The sequence below is a fragment of the Vombatus ursinus genome, unplaced genomic scaffold (genome assembly GCF_900497805.2).
Source record: "Vombatus ursinus unplaced genomic scaffold, bare-nosed wombat genome assembly UNPS02014801.1, whole genome shotgun sequence".
NCBI lineage: Eukaryota > Metazoa > Chordata > Mammalia > Diprotodontia > Vombatidae > Vombatus > Vombatus ursinus.
Genome location: NW_020954579.1, coordinates 15,778,074 through 15,801,269, shown reverse-complemented (window position 1 = coordinate 15,801,269; position 23,196 = coordinate 15,778,074). Strand labels below are relative to the sequence as shown.

Sequence of the window (23,196 nt, the reverse complement as noted above, 5' to 3'; positions counted from 1 at the left end):
GGTGATTAAGAGGAGCAGAGGTTGCAGAGGAGTCAAGAAGGATGAAGATTGAGAAAAGGCCATTAGATTTGACAATTAAGAGATCACTGGGGGACAGAGCCAAGTTGGCGGAGGAAAAGCAGTGACTTGCTTGAGCTCTCCCCCCAAACCCCTCCAAATACTTATAAAAAATGGCTCTAAACAAATTCTAAAGCAGCATAATCCACAAAAAGACAGAGTGAAACAAATTTCCAGCCCAAGACAGCCTGGATGGTTGATCAGAAAGGTATATTGCACCGGGCAGGGAGAGGAGCGCAGTTCGGTGTGGGTGCACAGGCTGCAGCAACCCTGGAGCAGGCCTCTGAGGACTGAATCGCGGGCAGCTGTGGTGGTTTCCAGACTTCTCAACCCATGAACACCAAAGACAACTTAGGTCAGTGGGAAAAGTCTGTGACTGCAGTGAGAGAGGAGCTAGGTCTCAGCCACAAGTGTCCAGCATGGCCCAGGGCCGGGGCTGTTTCCTGAGCTTCCGGCCCACAGACTGAGGGGGAATCAAGTGGCTGATCAGAGGCAGATTGCAAAAATCTCTTTGCCAGTGCTGAGGCAGGAATCTCTTGCTTTACCGGTGCTTGGATCTGGGTCACAGTTCAGAGGGGTGGTCCTGGAACGAGAAGGAATGCTGGTGCGGTGGAGCTTGTTGTGGCGGTGGAGAGAAAACACCTCGCCCCTTTTCATAGCACCTTGGAAGAACTGAAAATTTACAGGTCCCTAGACGTACCTCTGAAAACAGCTGTACAAAACCCCTGAAGCTTGGGACAGTACATTCTCCACATTGGAAGCAGACTTTTACCTTAACAAAGAGTTTAAAACTCAAGTAATTGGCCGGGATCATGAGTAAGCAGCGCAAAAAAAGTCAGACTATATTATCTTACTTTGGTGACAAAGAAAATCAAAGCATACAACCAGAAGAAGACAACGAAGCCAAAGCTCCTACATCCAAAGCCTCCAAGAAAAATATGAATCAGTCCCAGGCCTTGGAAGACCTCTAAAGGGATTTTGAGAAGCAACTAAGAGAAGTAGAAGAAAAACTGAGAGTGATGCAAGAAAATCATGAAAAACAAGTCAACAGCTTGCTAAAGGAGACCCCAAAAAAATACTGAAGAAAATAACACCTTGAAAAATAGCCTACCCCAAATGGCAAAAGAGGTCTAAAAAGCGAATGAGGAAAAGAATGCCCTAAAAAGCAAAATTGGCCAAATGGAAAAGGAAATCCAAAAGATTATTGAAGAAAATACTTCCTTAAAAATTAGAATAGAGCAATTGGAAGCTAGTAATTTTATGAGAAATCAAGACACTGTAAAACAAATCCAAAAGAATGAAAAATTAGAAAACAATGTGAAATATCTCATTGGAAAAACAACTGACCTGGAAAATAGATCCAGGAGAGAGAATTTAAAAATTATTGGACTATCTGAAAGCCATGATCAAAAAAAGAGCCTAGACATCATCTTTCAAGAAATTATCAAGCAACACTGCCCTGATGTTTTAGAACCAGAGGGCAAAATAGAAATTGAAAGAATCCACCAATCACCTCCTGAAAGAGATCCCCAAAGGAAAACTCCTAGGAATGTTGTAGCCAAATTCCAGAATTCCCAGGTCAAGGAGAAAATATTACAAGCAGCCAGAAAGAAACAATTCAAGTATTGTAAAAACACAATCAGGATAACACAAGACTTAGCTGCTTCTACATTAAGGGACCGCAGGGCATGGAATATAATATTCTGGAGGGCAAAGAAGATAGGATTACAACCAAGAATCACCTACCCAGCAAAACTGGGTATAATCCTTCAGGAGAAAAAATGGTCATTCAGTGAAATAGAGGACATTCTTGACGAAAAGACCAGAGCCAAACAGAAAATCTGATTTTCAAATACAAGACTCAAGCGGAACATGAAGAGGTAAACAGGAAAGAGAAAATCATAAAAGACTTATTATGGTCGAACTGTTTACATTCCTGCATGGAAAGATGATATTTGTAACTCATGAGACCTTTGTCAGTATTAAGATAGTCAGAGGGAAAAAATTTATATGTACGTATATATAGATATAGATAGATAGATATATAGAGGGCACAGGGTGAGTTGAAAATGAAGGGGTCATATCTGAAGAATAAAATTAAGGGGTGAGAGAGAATTATATTAGAAGGAGAAAGGGAAAAGTAGAACAGGGTAAATTATCTCATAAGAAAAACAGAAAAGAAAAGGCTCTTACAGTGGAGGGAAAACGGGGGAAGGTGAGAGGGAATGAGTGAATCTTATTCTCATAGGATTTGACTTAAGAAGGGAATAACATACACGATTGGGTATGGAAATCTGTCTTACCCTACAGGAAAATGGGGGGGGAAGGGGACAAGAGAGTGGGGATGATAGAGAGGAGGGCAGATTGGGAAAGGGGGTAATCAGAAGCAAATACTTCTGAGGAGGGACAGGGTCAAAAGAAAGAATAGAATAATTGGGGGGGCAGGATAGGATTAAGGGAAATAGAGTTAGTTTTTCACAGCATGTCTACTATGGAAGTGTTTTGCATAACTGCACATGTATAACCTATATTGAGTTGCTTGCCTTTTCAATGAGGGTGGGTGGGGAGGGAGGAAGGGAGAAAATTTGGAACCCAAAGTTTTAAAAACACATGTTTAAAAAAAATGTTTTCACATGCAACTGGGAAATAAGAAGTACAGGAAATGGGGTACAGAAATCCATCCTGCCCTACAGGAAAACTGAAGGGGAAGGGGATAAGAGAACGTGGGGAGAGATAGAAGGGAAGGTAGACTAGGGGAAGGGGTATTCAGAATGCATGCCATCTTGGGGTGGGGGGAGGGGCGAGATGGGGTAAAAATTTGGAACTCAAAATCTTGTGGAAGTAAATGTTGAAAACAAAAAAAACAAATAAAAATTACCACAAAAAATTTTAAAAAAAAGAACTATTTACTATTCCCTTCACTAATTGCCTGAAATTAATGTTACTGTGACACAACTAAATCATGTTTTTACAGTTTTTATCTTCTCACTTTGTTAGTTCTCTAATAGCTATAATTACGTCATCAACAATTTCTCTCGATATTGTGAGAAATGATTATTAATAGCCAATAATTTAAAAAAATTTTTTTAAAAAAAGAGGTCACTGGTAACTTTGGAGAGTGCAATTTTAGTAGAATGAGTTTGAAAGCCAAATTGCAGAGGATAATGTATAAAGTTCATCCTCAAGGAGTTGCTGCTTTGAACTTCATGACCTTGGGCAAACACCTTAACTTCTCTAGCCTTGTTTCCTCATCAATGAGAGGGCTGAATTAGATGACCATTGAGGTCCAATTCAGCCCTACATCTATGATCATTTGATCATTAAGTCAAAGATTCCAAGTCAAGGATCTCTGGCTCCAAATCCAGTGCTTACGGCTACTAGCTCTACAGTCTAGACGACCTGAGTTCAAGTCCTGCCTGCGACATTCACTCCCTATATGCCTACTTCTTCATCTATAAAATGAAGGGATGTGGTTCTCATGTGGGGGTCTGTGAACTTTTTCTTAAAAATTGATAAAAGCATGCCAACATAATATTTCCTTTGCAATCCTATATTTTATATTGTGCATTTAAAAACATTACCCTAAGAGGGGCTTCATCAGACTCCCATGGTGGGGTCTATGACACAAAAAGGGTGGGGAACCTCTGGATTTAATGATCTCTATGGTCTTTTCCAGCTCCAGATTTATAAGCCTATGATATCCTTACACATATGAAGTCATAGGTCACAGGGGAAAACATCAATTAGTCAATAAGCATTTATTAAGTGCCTATGTGACAGTCACTGTGCTAAGCTCTGAGGACACAAAGAAAGGCAAAAGCTAGTCCCTGCTTGCAAGGGGTTCACAGTCTAGTAGTGGGTAGTTAAAAAAAAAAATCCAACCTGCCACCTTGGACCACTTACAAATCCCCATCAATAAGCAGACCCTGCCTTTCAGCTTCCCTAGGTCTAAGATGGGCGGAAACCACGTAGCCAGGAGACTCTGTCCTTGAGCTGCGTTTCCGGCCGGACTTGTAGCGAGTGAACACCCGCCGGAAGCAGCCAAAAGAAGACAACATGGCCGCCGCCCGACGTCTTCTTTGGTTACCAAGCCGGGCTTGCCTCAGGCTGGCTTTGCTACAGCCGCCCGGCCGCTGCCTCTACCGTGCTTTTCACGAGAAGGCCGCCAGCTCTGAGTTCAAGAGCATCTACAGTCTGGATAAGCTTTACCCGAATTCCCGGGACCGGGAGACTGCCTGGAGAGACCCGGTAAGAGCGGACGGGTAACAAGAGGGAGATGAGGGAGGGAGAACCCACTTGAGCAGCCTCGCTCCTCTGCCGGGTGACATCAGCAAGCCGGCGCTTCATTGGGTAGGTGTAGGGCTAGCCGGCCAAGTGACGGCGTCAGAAACCTGTCGCTTCATTGGCTGGGTGGGGAGCTGCTGTAGGGATGTCAAAGGATTGGCTCCTCATTGGCTAGGCTTGGGTACTCTGTGGGGCTGTCAGAGAGCTGGCGCCTCATTGGCTAGGCCTGGAGACGCGCTGGTGTCGCTTCACGGTCTAGATTTGAAAACGCGGCGTTTGTGGGTCATGTGATTCTTCTTAGATGGAGAGCAGGGCGCCTGTTGCTTCTAGTTAAGGGAGGCTGAGGTCGCTCAGCCCCAAGACTAGACCATAAGGGCTTTTGCTGAGTTTTCGTGACTTAGCTTAGCAGCTAACATTGTTGTTGGCTTTTTGTGTTGGGGAGGGGAGGAAGAGAACAGCTAAGTGGCGCAATGGATAGAACACTGGCAGAGTCGGGAGGATCTGAGTTCAAATTCAGCCGCAGACACTTAACAGCTGTGTGATCCTAGGCAAGGTATTTAACCTCAGTTGCTTCCAGAACACCAAAAAGAAGAAGAGTAGTAGAGGTGGAAGGAACCTGAGTGATCCTCCAGCCCAACCCCCTCGATTACTGAAGAGGAAACTGAGGCTGTGAGAGGGAAAATAACTGGATCATTGCAGGGCTAGGGAGGTTCTAGTAAACCCAGGGTTTCTTGTTTTTTTCACCTTAACTGCTGTAGCCTGTCCAGCATGAAGAGCTGAGGCCTGAGGAACATTTGGGCTAAGTTCATAGACTCGTAGAATGTCGGGACTAGAAGGGATCCTCTAAACCAGGGGTGGGGAACCTGCGGCCGCATGTGGCCCTCTAGGTCCCCAAGTGTGGCCCTTTGACTGAATCGCCTCAAGATCACAGGTTCCCTACCCCTCCTCTAAACCATCAAATACAGCCCCCTCACTTAGCACATGGGAGAAGCTGAGGCCCAGAAAATTGAAATGACTTTCCTGAGGTTACATACCCAATTAGTAGTAGCTGAGCATGTTTTAGAAGCCAGTGGTCCTTAAATACTGACAAGGCTGACAAGAAAAGGACAGTACTTCCCAAATGCCGGTTTGGTTTGCTAGTGAAAGTCCCCTACAGCCCTTGAGCTTTCTAGCAACTCTTAGGCATCTTACTACTGGAAACTCCCAGAAAAAAGTGACATGAACCCCAAGGCAGATGTACCTAAAATAAGAGGAGCCACAGCAGCAGAGATATGGCTTTGGCTTTCCCTAGATTTAAATTCATACAAACAAAAAAAAAACAACAACAAAGAACCCAACATTGAATTACTGGTTGTTATTCCAAGTTTAAGGATTCTAAGAAACCTAGCTATGGTGGAGATACTAACAGCTTTCTTTTCAGTTTGGAATTTTTGCTATTCTATTATTATAGAATCTTTGCTTCTGTCCCATTATTTGGTGCTCTTATTGGAGTGCTGGACTCCATCCTGAGAAGGAATAGTAGATTCAGTACACTCATAAGATCTCAAACAAAGAGATTGACTTGAGACCAAGAATCTGGTGACTTTTTGGGGCATTCTTATTTGAGACTTTAAGTAGAAATCCCAAATAGAGATAGATTACATATACATAATGTTTCCAAAGCACGCACATCATCTCAGGAGTTGGCAAACGAGTACCTTTTTCTACAGCCCAAACTAATAATTGTTTTTATATTGGTAAATGAAATGTAAATAAAGTTTTATGGGATTTCAAAATGTAAAAACTGTTCATAGCTCCCCAACAGATTTCTTTCTCAAGCTGTAGTTTGCCAACCCCCTTTCTTAAATCACTCAGGGCACAGATTCAGCTACCCCAGAAGATTTTGCCTACCATTGTGTGTTTCTTAACATTGAGTGTATATGCCTATTTGTTGTAGGATGATGCAAAGCAGGCCAGCATTGACATTCCTATAGGTAAGTCAACTTTTGCCTTTTCACTGTCTTTGAAAACCAAATTATTCTTCTCATTGTCTCTTAAGTTGAGAGTTTTGTTGGGTATTAACTATAATAGGTTACCACTGCTACCTTATGCTTGCTTCTTTATAGCATATCTCCAGAGCTCCACAAAAGGCCTTTCTGCTAGCTAGAAAACCCCAGAACATTGACTATCTTCACTGTCATTTTCTCCCCTTTTACCTCTGAGTTAAGTTTGATCAATAAGATTGCTTTTCATAGATTATGGTATCACAGAGTTGAAAGGGAATGTAGAGATTTAGTTATATTAAGCAAACGATTATTATTTGTTAATAATTTATTAATTTATCACTATATGTATAATGTAGATTGTGTAGTGGATAGAGTGCCAGGCCTAAAGTAAAGAAGACTCATCCTCCTGCATTCAAATGTGGCTTCAGACACTTACTAGCCATGTGACTGTGGGCAAGTCACTTAGCCCACTTTGCTTCAATTTCCTCATCTGTAAAATGAGCTGGAGAAGGAAATGGCAAACCACTCCAGTATGTTTGCCAAGAAAACCCCAAATGGGGACACACAGAGTCAGAAACAGGTGAAACAAGTGAACACCAATAATATACTTTGCTAAATGTGGGAAGTAAATAGTCACTGGCCTCAATTATCTTACATTCTCCCAAGATTACATGCACACATAAAAATAAATAGAAAATAATTTGACAAAGGAGAGAGCACTAACAGCTGGGGGAGATTGGAATCCATTTCCTTTAGGAGGTGGCACTTGACCTTGAAGCCATGAAGGAAGCTGCTGCTCTGAGAAGCAGAGAGGTGAGATGTATGTTACATTCATGGGAAACAAAGGCTTGGAGAGAGGAGGTGAAGTATTGAATATCCTGAATTCAAGGAAAAACTAGTAGGATAGTTTGACTGGACTATAGAGTACATGAAGGGGCCTATTTAAGTCTGAAAAGCTAGGTAAAAGCCAAATTAGGAGTTTTGACTCCCAAACTGTGGAGTCTGTGTTTTATGTTAGTGGCAATGGAAAGCCACTGATGATTACAAAACTGCCAAGTGACGTGATGAGAGCTCTGTTTTAGGAATGTTTGATTTGCCAGCTGTGGGAAGGATGGAATAAAGAAGACTAAGACTGGAAAAGGGGAGACCAATGGACCAGTAGTAGAGAGGCAAATAGGGTCTGAACTAGTGGCCATGTGAGAGAAGAAAAGGGGATGGATTTGAGAGAAGTTATGGAAGTATAATAAACAAGACGTAGTAACTGATTGGATATGCAAAGTAAAGGAGAGGGAAGAGTCAAGGATGACTCAGGTTTCAAGCCTGGGTGGCTAGAAAGATAGTTGTGCCATCAACAGAAATAAAAATGTTTAGAGGGAGAGAGAGGCCTTTGACATGTTGAATTTAACCTACCAAGATGTATATGTCCAGTGGCAGTTGGTTTTGAGGATTTGGTCCCGATTTCTCTTTTTTACAGTTGAGGAAATGTAGGCTCAAAGAGGTTAATTGATTTACGCAGCCCACATAGTGATTTATGGTGGCAGAGCCAGGGCTTGAGAACACAGCTCCATTGTTCCTTCTACTTCACCTACACTTCAGAGTAAAATGAGTAAGATCCTGGTGTGATTTGTCATTTTATTTCAGCTTTTAAAACAATCCTAATTTTAAAAATAAAAGAAAGATTGAGGCCAACAGATCTGGGTGCCCTGTAGTTTTTTTTACTGGGTAGGAAATCTGCATTTCAATCTCAGTTTCTGCAATGACTGTAGATGTCATTTATTCTTTATTTTTGTTAGTTTTCCTGTCTATAAAATGGGCATAATAAAAATATCTGTCTCACCCTTCCATACTGCAATTCTGAATATAAAGATAATCTCCGTGAAGCTCATTAAACTATAAATGCTTTATTTAAAAAGGTGACATTAATAATAAAAAGGTTGTCTATAGGGAACTAAAATAAATATGTAAGACTAAGAGCCATTGTCCATTGGATAGGTGGTAAAAGAATATGAGCACACTTTTCTTTTTTTCACCCAATTAACAAGTATTTTGTTTTAACTAATTCGACCCTCTTACAACTCCTTTAATTAGAGGGCCCTAATAATGATAGCGTATATTTGCATACTGCTTCTAAAGCACTCACGTCATCTCATTTCATGTCTTAAATCCTTCAATACATAACTTCCCATGTTAATCATGCTGAAAATACATGTCTCTTCATTTTAAGTTCATTACCTCTCTGTCAGGAGGTAAGTGGCATGTTTCATCTTCTTTTTCTTTGACTTGTAATTTATTGTTGTATTGATCAGAGTTCTAAAACCTTTCAAAGTTGCTTTTCTCTATAATCTTGTTATAGTTGTATGAATTGTTCTCCTAGTTCTACTTAATTCTGCATTAATTTATTCTTAAGTATCTTCCCAGTTTCCTCTGACATTATCCATTTCATAATTTCTTATGGAACAATAATATTCCACAATTTGTTTAACCATTCCCCCAATAGGAGGACATTCTCTTAGTTTCTCATTTTTGCTACCTTGAAAATAACTGCTTTAAATAGTTTTGTACATGCAGATCTTTTTCCTCTTTTTTTGATGTCTTTGGAGTAGAGGCCTAGTGGCACGTGGTATAGCTGGGTCAAAGGATATTCACAGTTTGGTCATTTCTGGGCATAATTCCAATTTGCTTTCCACAGCTCTACCAAGAGTGTGCTAGAATACCATGAACTAACTTCAAAGAGGAATGTAATGTCCTGACAATCATGAAAGTTTGCTTCAGATCACAATAGTAAGAGAAGTGCCTGAGGTTTTTACCTCACCCCCAGCAAATTGGAAAAGATGTTAAAAAACCAGAGCAAGCAATGTTAAAGGGGTTGTGGAAAGACAGGCACCCTAATGCACTGTTGGGCAGGTTCTGAATTGGGCCAACCATTATGGAAAGCACTTTTGAGCTGTGCTGTGAAGGTGACTGAAATGTCCTTATTCTTTGACCCAGAGGTTCCACTGTTAGGCACACTCCAGAGAGGTCAAAGATAAAAAGAATGATCCTATCTACATCAAAATATTTATGAGAGCACTTGTGGTAGCCAAAATCTGGAAGCAAAGTAGACTCTCATAAGTTGTAGAATGGCTAAACAAATTTGTGGTATATGAGTGTAATGGAATATTACTAAACTGTAAGAAGGGATGATTATGAAGAATTCAGAAAAAAAAAATTGGAAGACTTATATGAACTCATGGAAAGTAAGTAGAACCAGAGTATACACAATGAGTATTATAATATAAACATAAAGAACAAAAAAAAAGTTAAGCTATACTCTGTGAAATTATAATGACCAAGTTTGTCCCTAAAAAACAGATGAAAAAATACACCTTCCTCAGTTGGAAATATGAAGAATTATAAGTTGTGGCATATTTACATACACTATCAGACTCAGTTGATAGATTGATTAATTTTGCTCAATTCCTTTCTTTTTTTTCCTCTTGTTTTTTTCATCCTCTAATGAAAAAGTGGCTGTTCTTGCCAAGTCCAACTACTTTACATATAAAGTTGATCCTGCCCTCTTCCATTTTTTAGCAGATTGCTTACACTATCATTCTCTTTCTCTCTTTCTCCCCCACTCTCTCTCCCTTCCTCCCTCCCTCCTTCTCTCTCTGCCTCCGTTCCTCCCTCCTTCCTTCCATCTACTTACTGGTTCCTTCTCTGCCACTTACAAACATGCCTGTCTTCCTCCTTTATGAAAAACCTTCACTACCATATCCAATAACTACCATCCTATATCTTTCTTTTCCTTCTTTACTAACTCCTTGATAAAGCTGACTACGCTCCATGCCTCCACTTCCTCTCCTCTCACTTTTTTCTAAATCTCTGCAATCTGATTGCCAATTTCTTTATTCTACTGGAACTGGTCCCTCTAAAGTTAACAGTGAGGGGCAGCTAGGTGGCGCAGTGGATAGAGCACCAGCCCTGGATTCAGGAGGACCCGAGTTCAAATCTGGCCTCAGACACATAACATTTACTAGCTGTGTGACCCTGGGCAAGTCACTTAACCCCCATTGCCCAACCAAAAACAAAACAAAATATATATATATATATATATATATATATAAAGTTAACAGTGATCTCTTAGTTGCAAAATCTAATGACCTTTTCTTTTTTTTTCCAAGCAATCAAAATATGTTTATTTTTTTATACAAAGATCTATTAAAAAATAATTTTTCAAACAGCGTTACTTTCATAGAGAAAGCATTTTCTACAGAGGTTGACTAAGATTTTAATATTTTAAATTGTACCATCCTTAAATAAGGTAGGACATCATATGAATTTCATTGCACTGGAAGAAATGCAAAGCATTTTTTAACATAAAGGTATATAGAGTGTTCTGGTCAACTACAGCTGTGTTACAGCTATGTGTTCTTTTGGATTTGGTCCAAAGAAACCTGAGTCTGTGTCCAGAGAGAATGAAAAATGTTATAGACACCTGATCAGTTATCCCTCACTGAGGATGCACAAAAAAGGACATCCCTTGTAGGTCCCACTGAATCCCATTCCCAACATTGATATTTTTCCCTTCCCTTTCCCCCACAAACATGCTTTTGGGCTCTGCTTTAAATATTTGAGACAGGCATCAAAATTCTTCTCAGGTAGCATCCTGTGGTCTGACAAATACAGAGTTTTCCAGTATATTATCATCTCTTCTGTTCCCATATCTCAGCCATATTTAGGTCCAAATCTTTAAGTCCTTTTAAGGCTTGAAGATTTCCAGTGTAAAAAGCTACATCTGCTGTAACCAGCCCATTTTGAGGTCCTCCATCATTTATGATGTTTAAGTGAGATAACTGTCTCTTCATGTGGATTTTGTAGTTTGCATTAATTCTTAAAAATGGTGTCTGTATTTGTTCCTCTGGAAGGAGTTCATGTATAGCTTTAACTTTCTTAATCCTCATTCTTCTTGACCCCTGAAGTATTTGACACTATTGACTACCATCTAGTCTATTCCCTTTCTTTCTTAGTTCTGGTGGTAGTACTTTCTCTTGGTTCTCTCTTATCTATCTCCTTTGCTGGATCTTCATCCATGTTATACCTAGTTGTGGTACCTATGTGAACCCCAACGACTCAGGTTCAGCTCCCCAAGTTCAATTATCATTTTTATGCAAATGATTCCCAGATTTCTCCACCCAGCTCTATCCTCTTTCTTGAGCTCCAGTCCCACCAACTGCCTGTATTTTAAACTGGATGTCTTATAGACATTTTGAACTTGGTATGTCCAAAACAGAACTCATTATCTTTCCCTCCCAAACCCATTCCTCTTCAAAGCTTTCCTGTTAACTTTTGAAGTCACCACCATCTTTCCAGTTGACCGTAGTCCCCAAACTTTGTGTCAGCCTCAACTCTTTATTTTCACTCACCTCATTGATCTAGTCAGTTGCTAAATCTTGTAGTTTCTTTCTTCACAGCATTGCTCGAATACTCCTCTCTGCTCACAGAGCCACCACCCTAGTTAAGGCCCTCATCACCTCTTACCTGAAGTATTATAGTTGCCATCTAATTGGAGTCCCTGACTGCAGGTATCTTTCCACCCCATTCCATCTTCCACCAGCTGCCAAAATGATTTTTCTTAAGTACAAGTCTGACCATATCATCCCCCAACTCAATAAATTCGAATGACTCTTTATTACCCTTTAGGATCAAATGTAAACTCCTATTTGTTTTTTAAAGTTCTTCACAGCCTAGGTCTTTCCATTCCAGTCTTCTTATATATTACTTCCCTCCTCATACTTTATGATCTAGCCATATGACCTATCTACTGTTACACTTGATACTCCATCTTCCTTCTCTGTATTTTTACATTGACTGTCCTCCCATGCCTGGAATGTACTTCCAACCAGTGGAATCCTTAGCTTCCTTCAAGATTCAGTTCAAATCCCACCTTCTACAGGAGCCCTTTACAGGTCACTCCAGCTGCCCATTCCTATCTCTTTGGGGCAACTCCTAATGTTTCTTTATATGTATCTATTCATGTACATTAGAATGTAAGCTCCTTGAGGACAGGCATTGTTTTTGCTTTTTCTTTATATGCCCAGTTCTTAACAAAGTGCTTTGCATGTAATTGCAATTGATAAATGCTTGTTGATAAATTGTCTTTATTGTTTGTTATAAATAGAAGCTTGCTGGGTAGGAACAGGGGGAAGAATATAATCAGAAATGAAGGTGATATTTTTAAAAAGATAACCAAAATTTAAAATAAAAAGTAAATTAGTAAATGACTCATCTTGGCACAGAGTAAAATATCTTTTTTCCTTCTGTCTTGCAGATCGCCTGAAGATATCTTATTCCAAGAGTAGTGGTCCTGGAGGGCAGAATGTTAATAAAGGTACCTCAGTGCTTTCTTTTCTATTAAAACTAAATGCTAGAATGGGTAACTATGCTGTAACATTCAAGTAGAATAAAGGGTTTTTCAGTAGGGCTTTAACTGCGGCCAGCTTATAGTAATCCTGTTCTTCACTCTGGCCTGATCCTGGAGCTCTTGGCTGTGGGTTGCTACAACTAAACTTCAAGTACCTGTATAGATCAAGAGAGAAACAGTGTAAACCTACTGCTTGTCCATGCTTATAGCATCGTTCACATAGGGCACTATTCCTTCCTGCTCTTTTCAGATGTGGAAAATGAACATTGCATTGATACATATAAGAGCATGATTTTTCTCCCAAAAGTGCTTCTCCATCCTTAAGGGGTTAACCCTCTCTGCCGCCTTATGACTTGAACTAACTTGAAGGAGACAGTTTTGTGTACTGGAATCTTAGCTATGCTGCTAATTAGTTGTTGCCTTGTCAAAGCCATTTTATCCCTTTTGACCTCTGTTTTTCCACCTATAGATGAAAGGGTTGGACTTCTTCCAGCTCCAAATCCTCTGAACTTCACATTCCAGAATTTGAAACATAAAGATTTAGATATCTTTTCCCTTGGAGACTCACCAAGGAAGGATTACAATTTAACTTCTCAGGGCTGCAAGTCTAAAATGTTTTTGTGTGCTTCCCATCAAGGATTCTCAGTAAACTTACATTATACTCTCCCTCTCATTCACAGTAAATACCAAGGCTGAAGTCCGGTTCCATTTAGCAACAGCAGACTGGCTTTCAGAGCCTGTCCAGCAAAAGATTGCTGTCTTGGTAACTAACTGCCTTTACATACCCTTTTAACCTTTAATTCTGTTTAAGCCTTTGTATTTTCCACTGTGAAATTCTGAACTTTCTCTTTTTCTTACTCCAGTTTAAAAATAAGATCAGCAAATCAGGAGAGTTGATTATTACCTCTGATTCCAGCCGCTATCAGTTTAGAAATTTGGCGAATTGCCTCCAGAAAATTAGAGACATGATTGCCCAGGCCAGCCAGATTCCCAAGGAGCCATCCAAAGAGGACGCTGTGCTTCGAAGGATCAGGTAACAGAAAGTCCCCTGAATTCCTGTAATCAGGTTTCTTAAGGACCTTCTTTCCAACAGGGTTCAAATATACAAGGGTTTTGAGGGAGGCACTGTAAGAAATCAGGACTCATGAGCAGACAGTGATATCAAAAAGAAGATGGAAAAGATTCTGAGTGGGAAGGGAGGAGCTTGCCTGTATACCTCACTGCTTTTCCTTCTGCTCTGTAGTCACTCCACCCATCACTTTGAAGGCTGTTGATTAGGCATCTGGGCATACTTTCTCGCTTTTTGTTTTCAGGGTAGAAAACATGAATCGTGAAAGGCTAAAACAGAAGAGAATCCATTCCACCATAAAGACAAGCAGGAAAGTAGATATGGACTGAACTCAGCTTCCATCTGCCTGAAGCAGACCTCTTCAGTGGTTCTCAAATTGGTTTTGCTTATGACATAATATCATTCTTTGACATGAGGAATCATGGCACACTGAACTTTTAAGTTAGAAAGACTACAGATCACCAGAATAAGTTTCATGCAGTTCACAGCATACCAATGAGAAACTCATGTCACATCCTTTGAGAACTTTGAGTCTAGCAACTGCAATTGGCAGTCATTTGGAGACACAAAGAGTTCCTAGGGTAATAAATAAAGGAAGAAAGTATACCTCTTTGTACTTAACAATAAAGTATTCTCATTGATTTGGTCATTCATGGATAATGCTGAGATTGTGAGCCTGAGCAACTGGGAGAATGGTGGTACCCTTGACAGATATAGGGAAGTCCAGACGAAGGGTGGTTTTGGGAGGAAAGAAAATGAGTTGGAGATGCCTATGGGATATCCAGTTGGAAATATATGGTAGATTTGAGATCAGGCCTGGAGGTCCAAGTTTTATTTGTGTCTCCACAAAGATGACCATGATAGTCGTGGGAGTTGGTGAGGTCATCAAGTGGTAGAGTGTTGAGAGAGAAAAGGGCCCAAGGCCAAGCCTGGGGCTTCCACAAAGGGCATGATATCAATGGCAAGAGGTTATTGTCAACATTGGAGAAAGCACTTCCAGTTGAATGGTATAGTTGGCAAACAAGTTGTAAAAGATTTAGTGGCGTTAGGAGGAAGTAGACCACACCAAGTGTGGACTGCTTTTTAAAGGAGTTTAGCTAAGAAGGGGAGGAAAAATCCAGAATAGCTGGCAGAAATGCTTGTATCTGGTGAGGCTTTTTTTCTCAGGGTGGGGGGGGCTTGGGTATATTTGTAGGCGGCAGAGAAGGAATTAACAGGGATAAATTAGAAGGGGAGAGAGGATAATAGTGACCACAATCTGCTAGAAACCACAGGTGGGAATGAGATCAAATATGTATGTAGAGAGAGAAACTAAAGTAAAGGAGGAGCAAATATGGGATAATGAGAAGGGGTTTTGAGATTTAGAGAGAGGACAAGACAGAGCTGATGGTGAATGGTCTAGTTTTGCTTTTCTAAAATCAACCATCTCAGCATTTTTATTTATTTATTTATTTATTTTTAGGCAATTGAGGTTAAGTGACTTGCCCAGGGTCACACAGCCAGTAAGTGTCAAGTGTTTGGTCTGAGGCTGGATTCAAACCCAGGTCTTCCTGACTTCAGGGCCAGTGCTCTATCCACTGTGCCACCTAATTGCCCCATCTCATAATTTCTAACAGCACACTAGTATTCCATCACAATCATATACCACAGCTTGTTTAGCCTTTCCCTAATTGAAGAGTATCTATCATTTCAGCCTATCTGATAGGTATAAGATGATACCTCAAAGTTATTTTAATGTGCATTTCTTTAATCAATACAGTCTATTTTCTTGGAAAAGTATGAGGTGAGGGTCCTCAGCTGAGGAGGAGGGAAGAGATAGTGTTAGAAATGAAAGTTCTGGAACAACTTCTGTTCCTGGGGAGAATGAAATGGAGAAGTAAAAGGCATTCCTATGGGGATAACATTTGTAGTGGATCCCATAGGTTCAGGATGTTTCCTTTCAGCAGCAACTGAGTAGGAACAAAAAAGTAGATGATAGGAGTAGTCCAGGGCTGCATATTGTCAAGATGCAAGCATTGTTAGGACAAGGAAGCAAGGGCTTTGAGGCTAGAAGACAGTGTAAAGTTGAAATTGTTAACTATGGTGTTGAAGTAGGAAGGGAGGAATGTGAGGTTAGGGCAGGGGCAAAGGCCTTGGAGAATGAGAGTACTGAGGATTGGATGTCCAAGTGAGGATGAAGAATAGCTTTAGAACGGATAAGGCATAGTGAGAGATACAATGATAGGAGATTATGATCTGATAGAGATTTTCCAGAGTTCTTGATCACTGAAGTGGAACACTTGTGAGTGCTGTTGTGACCATCCCTTTGTGTAGATGAGATAGACGGAAGTCATTGGTGTTGAGTAAAGGAATTGAGAAGTTGGGGTATTTGAGGGGACAGGTATGTTGATATCTTTTAGCATGAGTCTTCAGGTTCAAGAGCAAAGACATGGAGAAGGAAGGGTAGTCCAGTTGGATTGGAAATTCGGGTATATGGAGGGAAGTTGCATGAGATGACTGAAAAGTAATTTGGATAAGGAGCATTGAATGCCAGATTTCAGAGTTACATGTATGTATGTGAAGGTTTTTTTTTTAATATTTTATTTTTCCTCCAATTTCATGGAAAAGCACTTTTTAACATTCATTTTATTTTTAAAGTTTTGAATTCCAAATCCTATCCCTCCCTCCTGCCTGCCTCTCCCTGCTACCTGAGCAATTTGATATAGGTTATATGAATGCAATCATGTAAAACATTTCCATGTTAGTCATTTTGTGGAAGTAAACTCAAAAAAAGAAAGAAGTAAAAAACAGTATGTTTCAGTATGTATTCAGACATCATCGGTTCTTTCTGTGGAGATAGATAGCATTTTTCATCATGAGTCCTTTGAGATTGTTTTAGATCATTGTGTTGCTAAGAATTGCTAAGTCATTGTGAAGATTTTTAAACTAGAAAAGTGGTGTATTAGAAAGTTTACTTAAGGAGCAGCATGAAGAATGCTGTCTCCACCTGCTCCATTATCTTCACTGCTTCTCCCCTGGAAAATTAGATTCCATCCCTTGAACCACCTTGGGCTGGATTTAATGGGCCAGCTTTGGCCTTATCTCTTCCTGATCCTGACATCCATGACACTTCCCAGTCATCTCTACACCATGTTGCCATGCACATACCTGTCCCTCCTCTAGCTCCCCTTTGTATATTATCTTCTTCTATTAGACTATAAGTTCCTTAAGAGCAGGGATTGCCTTGTTTGCTTATATTTGCCACTTCATCATTTAGTATGCAAATCTAGCTTGGTGCTTGACACATTGCAAACACTTTATAAATATTTTAAACTATCTATCAATCAGAAGCTCTTATAAGAAGGAACAAAAATAAGGGAAGTTCCAATTAAGATGGGAATGTGAAAGGCTGCAGCTAAAACATGAAGCAACAGAACCAAACAAAACAAAACACTGAGCAACTTCATCCCATAAAGGATGGCACAAGGAAATGGGAATGGAAACAAGGACAAGGCCTCAGTTTCCAGAGGTCTTGGAATACACTAGAAAAGTAGCTTTAAACTAGTGAATGACCCTCCAGAGGCTTGAATAAAGAGACATGCAAAGATACCCTCAACCTACCCCTTTGTGAAGGTGGGAGGTCCACATATTACACATTGAAAGTTTTTGGACTTTTTCAATGTATTGATCAGTTGTGCTGATTCTTTTTTTCCCTTATGTAAAAATTACCTTTTGTCATATGAGATAATTCTCTGGCAGAGGGAGATGAAGGAATACAGAGGATACTATGATGATGTGAGAAATAGAAAATATCAGTTAAAACTTATTTTTTAAAAAGAGTAAAGCATGGGGGCAGCTAGGTGGCTCAGTGGATAGAGCACCTGCCCTGGATTCAGGAGGACCTGAGTTCAAATCCGGCCTCAGACACATAACATTTACTAGCTATGTGACCCTGGGCAAGTCACTTAACCCCATTGCCTAGCCAAAGGAAAAAAAAAAAAAAGAGTAAAGCAAGGCTGCCCATTATCACCACTAGTATTTGATATAGTACTGGAAAAATAAATTGAGCAAATAAGTATAATCAAAGAGGAAATAAAATTATTGCTTTTGGGAGATGATACGGTGTTTTGGTTACAAATCCCTAGTGTCAACTAAATGTTAAATGAAACAATTTCAGCGAAGTTCCAGAACTTAACATAAATCCACAAAATCACATGCACATTTGAATATTATCAGCAAAACTCAGCAGGAAGAGATAGAGATATTTCATATAAAACAACTACAGAATAAATAAAATGTAGACTTAGCAATCTGCCAAGGCACACGGAAAGTACACAAACACAACTATAAGACTGTAAAAATAAAGACAGACAAATAACTAGAGAAAATTTAATTGTTCATCTGCAGGTCAAATCAATATAATAAAAAGTATAATGCTACCTAAGTTATATTTTTTCAATGCCATTCCAATCAGACTACCAAAGGATTACTTTATAGAGGTAGAAAAAAATTTAATTTCTTCTGGAGAAACAAAAGGTCAAGAATCTCAAAGCAAAAATGAAAAAACAAGTGGGGAGGAAGGGTGCCACAGTACCAGATACCAAACTGTACTACAAAGCAGTGCCTAGCAGTACCAGATACCAAACTATACTACAAATCATCAAAATGATTTAGGACTGATCAAGAAATAGAGAGGTTGATCAATGGAGCAGATTTGTAATTATCAAATTACAAAATTTGATAATTAGATTCAAAATAATTAGAAGCTAATGAACTTAGTAGTCTAAGTGCTTGATAAGCACAAAAATTCCTGTTACTGGGTTAAGAACTCACTATTTAGAAAAAGTGCTGGAAAAATTGGAAAGCAGCTTGGCAAAAACTAGGTATAGACGAACATCTCACATTATATACCAAGATGAACTCCAAATGGATACGTGACCTAGACATAAAAAGTGACAAATTAGAAGAGCAAGGAGGAAATAGCTTTTTGTATCTATAGATAAGAGAAGAGTTCATGACCAAACGAGAGAAAAAAGATCACAGAGTAAAATCAACAATTTTGATTATATAAAATTTAAAACATTTTTGCAGAAACCAAAATAATGCAGCTAAAATTTGGGGGGAAAAACATAACAGAAAAAATCTTTGCAGAAAGTTTATCTGATGAGAGTTTCATTTCTAAGATATATAAGGAATTGATTCAAATTTATAAGAATAATACTATCCATTTCCTTACTATTGTGTGATATGAAATGACAAACAGGATGATTTCAGAAAAACCTGGGAAGACTTATATGAACTGATGCAAAGTGAAGTGAACAGAACCAGGAGAATATTATACATAGTAACAACAATATTATATGATGATCAGCAGTTAATGACTTACGTATTCTCAGCAACACAATGACACAAGACAATTCTGAAGGACTTTACAATAAAAAATAGTACTCACCTCCAGAGAAAGAACTGATGGAGTCTGAATGCAGATTGAGGGATACTTTTTTACTTTATTTTTCTTGGGGTGTTGGATTTTGGGGTTTTTTTTTTTGGTCTGTGTTTTCTTCGGCAACATAGCTAATATGGAGATATGTTTTACATAATTGCACATGTATAATCTATATCAAATTGCTTGGCTTTTCAAAGAGGGGAGAGAGAGAATTTGAAACTCAAAATTTTTAAAAACTAACATTAAAAATTGGTTGTACATATAATTGGAAAAATTTTTTTTTAATTTAAAAAGAATACTAGCAATTTTCAGAAGAAGAAATCCAAGCTATTAATAACTATATGAAAAAATATTCCAAATCACTAATAATTAAAGAAATGCAAATTAAAACAACTCTAAAGTTCCATCTCACACCCAGTAGATTGGCAAAAGTTGCCAAAAATGGGGCTGCAGGAAAACAAGCACTGTTAGTAGAGCTGTGAATTGGTCCAGTAATTCTGGAAAGTGATTTGGGACTATGGTCCCAAAATTACTAAACTGTACATACCCTCTGGCCCAGCAATATCACTACTATAAATATGGCCCAAAGAGATGAAAGAGAAAGAGGACCTATGTATACAAAATTATTTTATAGCAGGGTTTTTTGTGTTGGCAAAGAACTGGAAACTAAGGGGGTACCCATTAATTGACAAATGGCTGAACAAATTATGGTATATGAATGTAATGGAATACCATTGTGCTATAAGAAAGAATGAAGGGGATGGTTTCAGAGAAACTTAGTAAGATTTATATGAATTGGGATGCAGCATGAAGTGAGCAGAACCAGGAGAAAAATTTATACAACAAAATAACAATAGCTAGCATTTATATGGTGCTTTAGAGTTTGCAAAGCTCTTTACATATGTTATCATATTTGTTCCTCATAACAACCCTGAGAGATAGGTGCTATTCTGTTGTTATCCCCATTTTACAGGTGAGAGAACTGAGGCTGAGAGAGATTAAATGACTTGCTCAAGGTACAATGCTAATCAGTGTCTAAGGAAGTATTCAAACCCAGGTCTTCCCAACTCTAAGTCCAATGTGTTAACTATCTGTGGCACCCCCTAGCTGTCCAAATTATAAAGACAAACTACTTTGAAATATGATCAACACATGACCAACCAAGACTCCAGAGGACTAATGATGAACCATGCTACCCACCTTCTGACAGAAGGGTCATGGAGTACAGATTGTGAGATAGAGATAGAGATAGGCGTGTATGTATATATGTATATATGTATATAATAATTCCCTCTGTGTGTGTGTGTGTGTATGATATGGCCAGTGGGAATTTGCTTAACTAGGCATAATTGGTACAAGGGTCTTGTTTTTCTTTTTTCAGTGGAGGTGGAGGTAGAAAGAGAAAAATAGATTTTTGTTCATTGAAAAAAAATTTAATTAAAAAAAGAAAAGAAAATCAGCCTGGCAGAATAGTTGGCTGAAACCAAGAAATGGTGGTCATCCAGGTACATTTTTTTCAGTGAGTTGGAAATACTACCACTTTTCCCTCTCTGTTTTAATGCCTTTAATAAGGATTAGCTGAACTGAACCAAGCCTGATATGTGAATGCCACGGGACATTATTGGCCTGTAAGAAATGGTAAATAAGAAGGATTCAGAGAAGTATGGGAAGACTTATATGAACTGATGTACAATGAAGCGAGCAGAACTGGGAAAACAATCTATGCCATGACTACAGCAAAATATACAGCAATATATAAAAAATACCCAAACAGAGCCCTGCATCATTATAATGACCAAGCTTGGCCCTGAAGATGAGACTGACCCACTCTTTCTTTGGAGAGGTGAAGGACTGTGAGTATGGAGCACTACATTATCCCATTGGACTTGCTTGATTAGTTGTGTGGTTAGTTTTGCTGAACATCAAACTGCTTTTTTTCTCTTTCTTCCCTTCTTTGTTACAAGGGATGGCTGGGAATGCAGGAGTAAAGATGGCACAAAAACAAAATATATCAATAAAACATTTAAAAAAAATAGCAACAAAAGAAAATCACTTTGGCAGCTGTGTAAAGGATAGATGAAGACTAGTTAGGAGGCTGTTACTTCAATAGTCCATTAATGAGGGCCTGAACCAGGTGGGGGATGGGGGTGGCTGTGTGAGTGGAGAAAAGGGAACATATAGAGTATTCAGGGGTCAACCTTTGGTGTAACATGTTGGGAATCATCCAGTTCAAAAAGGGTGAAGTGGAATAAGGAAAGATGGGTATGAAAAGGGATCCTACCACTGTCTTCACAGGGCTGCCTCCCTAACCTTCCCAGAAATTTACATTGCCCTAGAACTGATCTAAGTTTGAATATGCAATCCTATATTCCCCATTAGCAGCTGTTGGCTTTTTCTTCTTGTATGGTATATTGCCAATCTGTCAGCATAAATACTTTTACTAGGCAATAAACAAGTCAACTTTATGATCCCAAGAGATTCTTTCTTATATAATGATTTACAATGCCCAATTATATTGGGCGGTACATTATATTGTAATTTATATAATTGGGCAATAAATTATATTGGGCAATAGTTCATTTTTTTAACATTCATTTTTTAAAGTTTCGAGTTTTAAATTTTCTCCCTCTCTCTCATCTCTCCCCCACCCATTGAGAAGGCAAGCAATATGATATCAATTATACATGTAAAGTCACCAAAAACACCTTTTCGTATTAGCCATGCTGCCAAAAAATAAACTCCAAAAAAAAAAAAAGAAAGAAAGTGAAAAAAGTATCCTTCAATCTACACCGAGTTCATCAATTCCCTCTCTGGAGGTTGATAGCATTTTTCATCATGGGTCTTTAGAATTGTCTTTGATCATTTTCTTGAAAAGAGTATCAAAATATTTCACAGTTGATTGTCATTACAACATTACTGATGTTCTTTTGGTTCTGCTCACTTCACTTTGCATCAGTTCATACAAGTCTTCCCAGGATTTTCCGAGAGCATCCAAGCAGTTAATTTTTTAAAGTAGCCTTAATACTAGCAGGTATTGGGATTGGTTTACAGTGAGAGTATAATACATATGACAATGATTGAAATAGCCATTTTTTGCTACTGATTAAGCCCATGCAAAGGCTTTCTAAGAGTTTCTAGCTCTTTTTCTTATATTTCTAAGCTCCTAGTCCCACCTCTTCTTCATATAGACAGGCTCATATCCTTTTCATTTTATTTTCCAAACCAAACATCCCTAATGAAAACTAAGAATTATGAACATAAAAATGATGACAGTGTGGATCAAGAGTGTCATAAAGTTCATGGTTTGAATACTACACAGGCAACTTCATCTGTTTCCTATTTTGATTACATTCCAAAAATTCCCAAATCTTATGGAATGCACTCTATTCAAGCTATGGCTTTGACTTCTCATAGGAGGCCCTGCCTACTCATTACTGACAAGGAAAAAAGATTGTTAGAGAAGCTGAATGGATTTAGTATCTAATCAACTCAATAAACTGCATATTATGACCATTCTCCCACTCTGGAGGGGGAGGGAACAGAGTTCAAATATTTTAGGCTTTCTGTATAGAGGGAAATTGTTGAAATAAGTTCCTATTCAGATGTGTATATATAAAATCTAGCTGACTTTTAATCATAAATTAACTGAAATGTTAAAACAAAGCAAAATTCTAATTACCCTGTTCAGAGGGCACTGAATTTCCATAGGAATCTTTTTTATATCATTTTTCTTCAAGTTTAAAATACATGAAGACTTTTTGGCTCCCATATAAGCTGTGTAGTGGACATTCCAACTAAAGAATATGCAATCTGAGTCAGTAGGGGATGCCATTTTGACTTCATTAGATCCCTGGAGCTATTTCCAAAACCTAAACTAACTGTTAATTAACTGGGGTATGATATTTAGACAATCATTTGCCAGAGGAAGAGAGCACCATGTTCTTCAGGCAAATGTTCCTAGTAAGGGATGCTCCTA

General features: G+C 38.9%; 1 protein-coding gene across 1 annotated transcript; it reads left to right on the top strand.

Moving 5' to 3' along the window:
- Positions 1-4,094: 4,094 nt before the first annotated feature.
- MRPL58 (mitochondrial ribosomal protein L58) lies at positions 4,095-14,444 on the top strand. Its single transcript, XM_027873130.1, has 6 exons — positions 4,095-4,305; positions 6,278-6,314; positions 12,634-12,693; positions 13,407-13,489; positions 13,590-13,759; positions 14,040-14,444. The coding sequence occupies exons 1-6, from the start codon at positions 4,114-4,116 to the stop codon at positions 14,122-14,124; spliced, it is 627 nt and encodes a 208-aa protein (XP_027728931.1). The 5' UTR covers positions 4,095-4,113; the 3' UTR covers positions 14,125-14,444.
- The last annotated feature ends 8,752 nt before the right edge of the window (positions 14,445-23,196 follow it).

What these genes read in the sequence shown, in the direction of transcription:
- MRPL58 (XM_027873130.1), top strand. Translation starts at nt 4,114, where the DNA reads ATGGCCGCCGCCCGACGTCTTCTTTGGTTACCAAGCCGGGCTTGCCTC. An exon ending in AGACTGCCTGGAGAGACCCG is followed by an intron (nt 4,306 to 6,277) that starts GTAAGAGCGGAC and finishes TATTTGTTGTAG; the next exon opens with GATGATGCAAAGCAGGCCAG. An exon ending in CAGCATTGACATTCCTATAG is followed by an intron (nt 6,315 to 12,633) that starts GTAAGTCAACTT and finishes TCTGTCTTGCAG; the next exon opens with ATCGCCTGAAGATATCTTAT.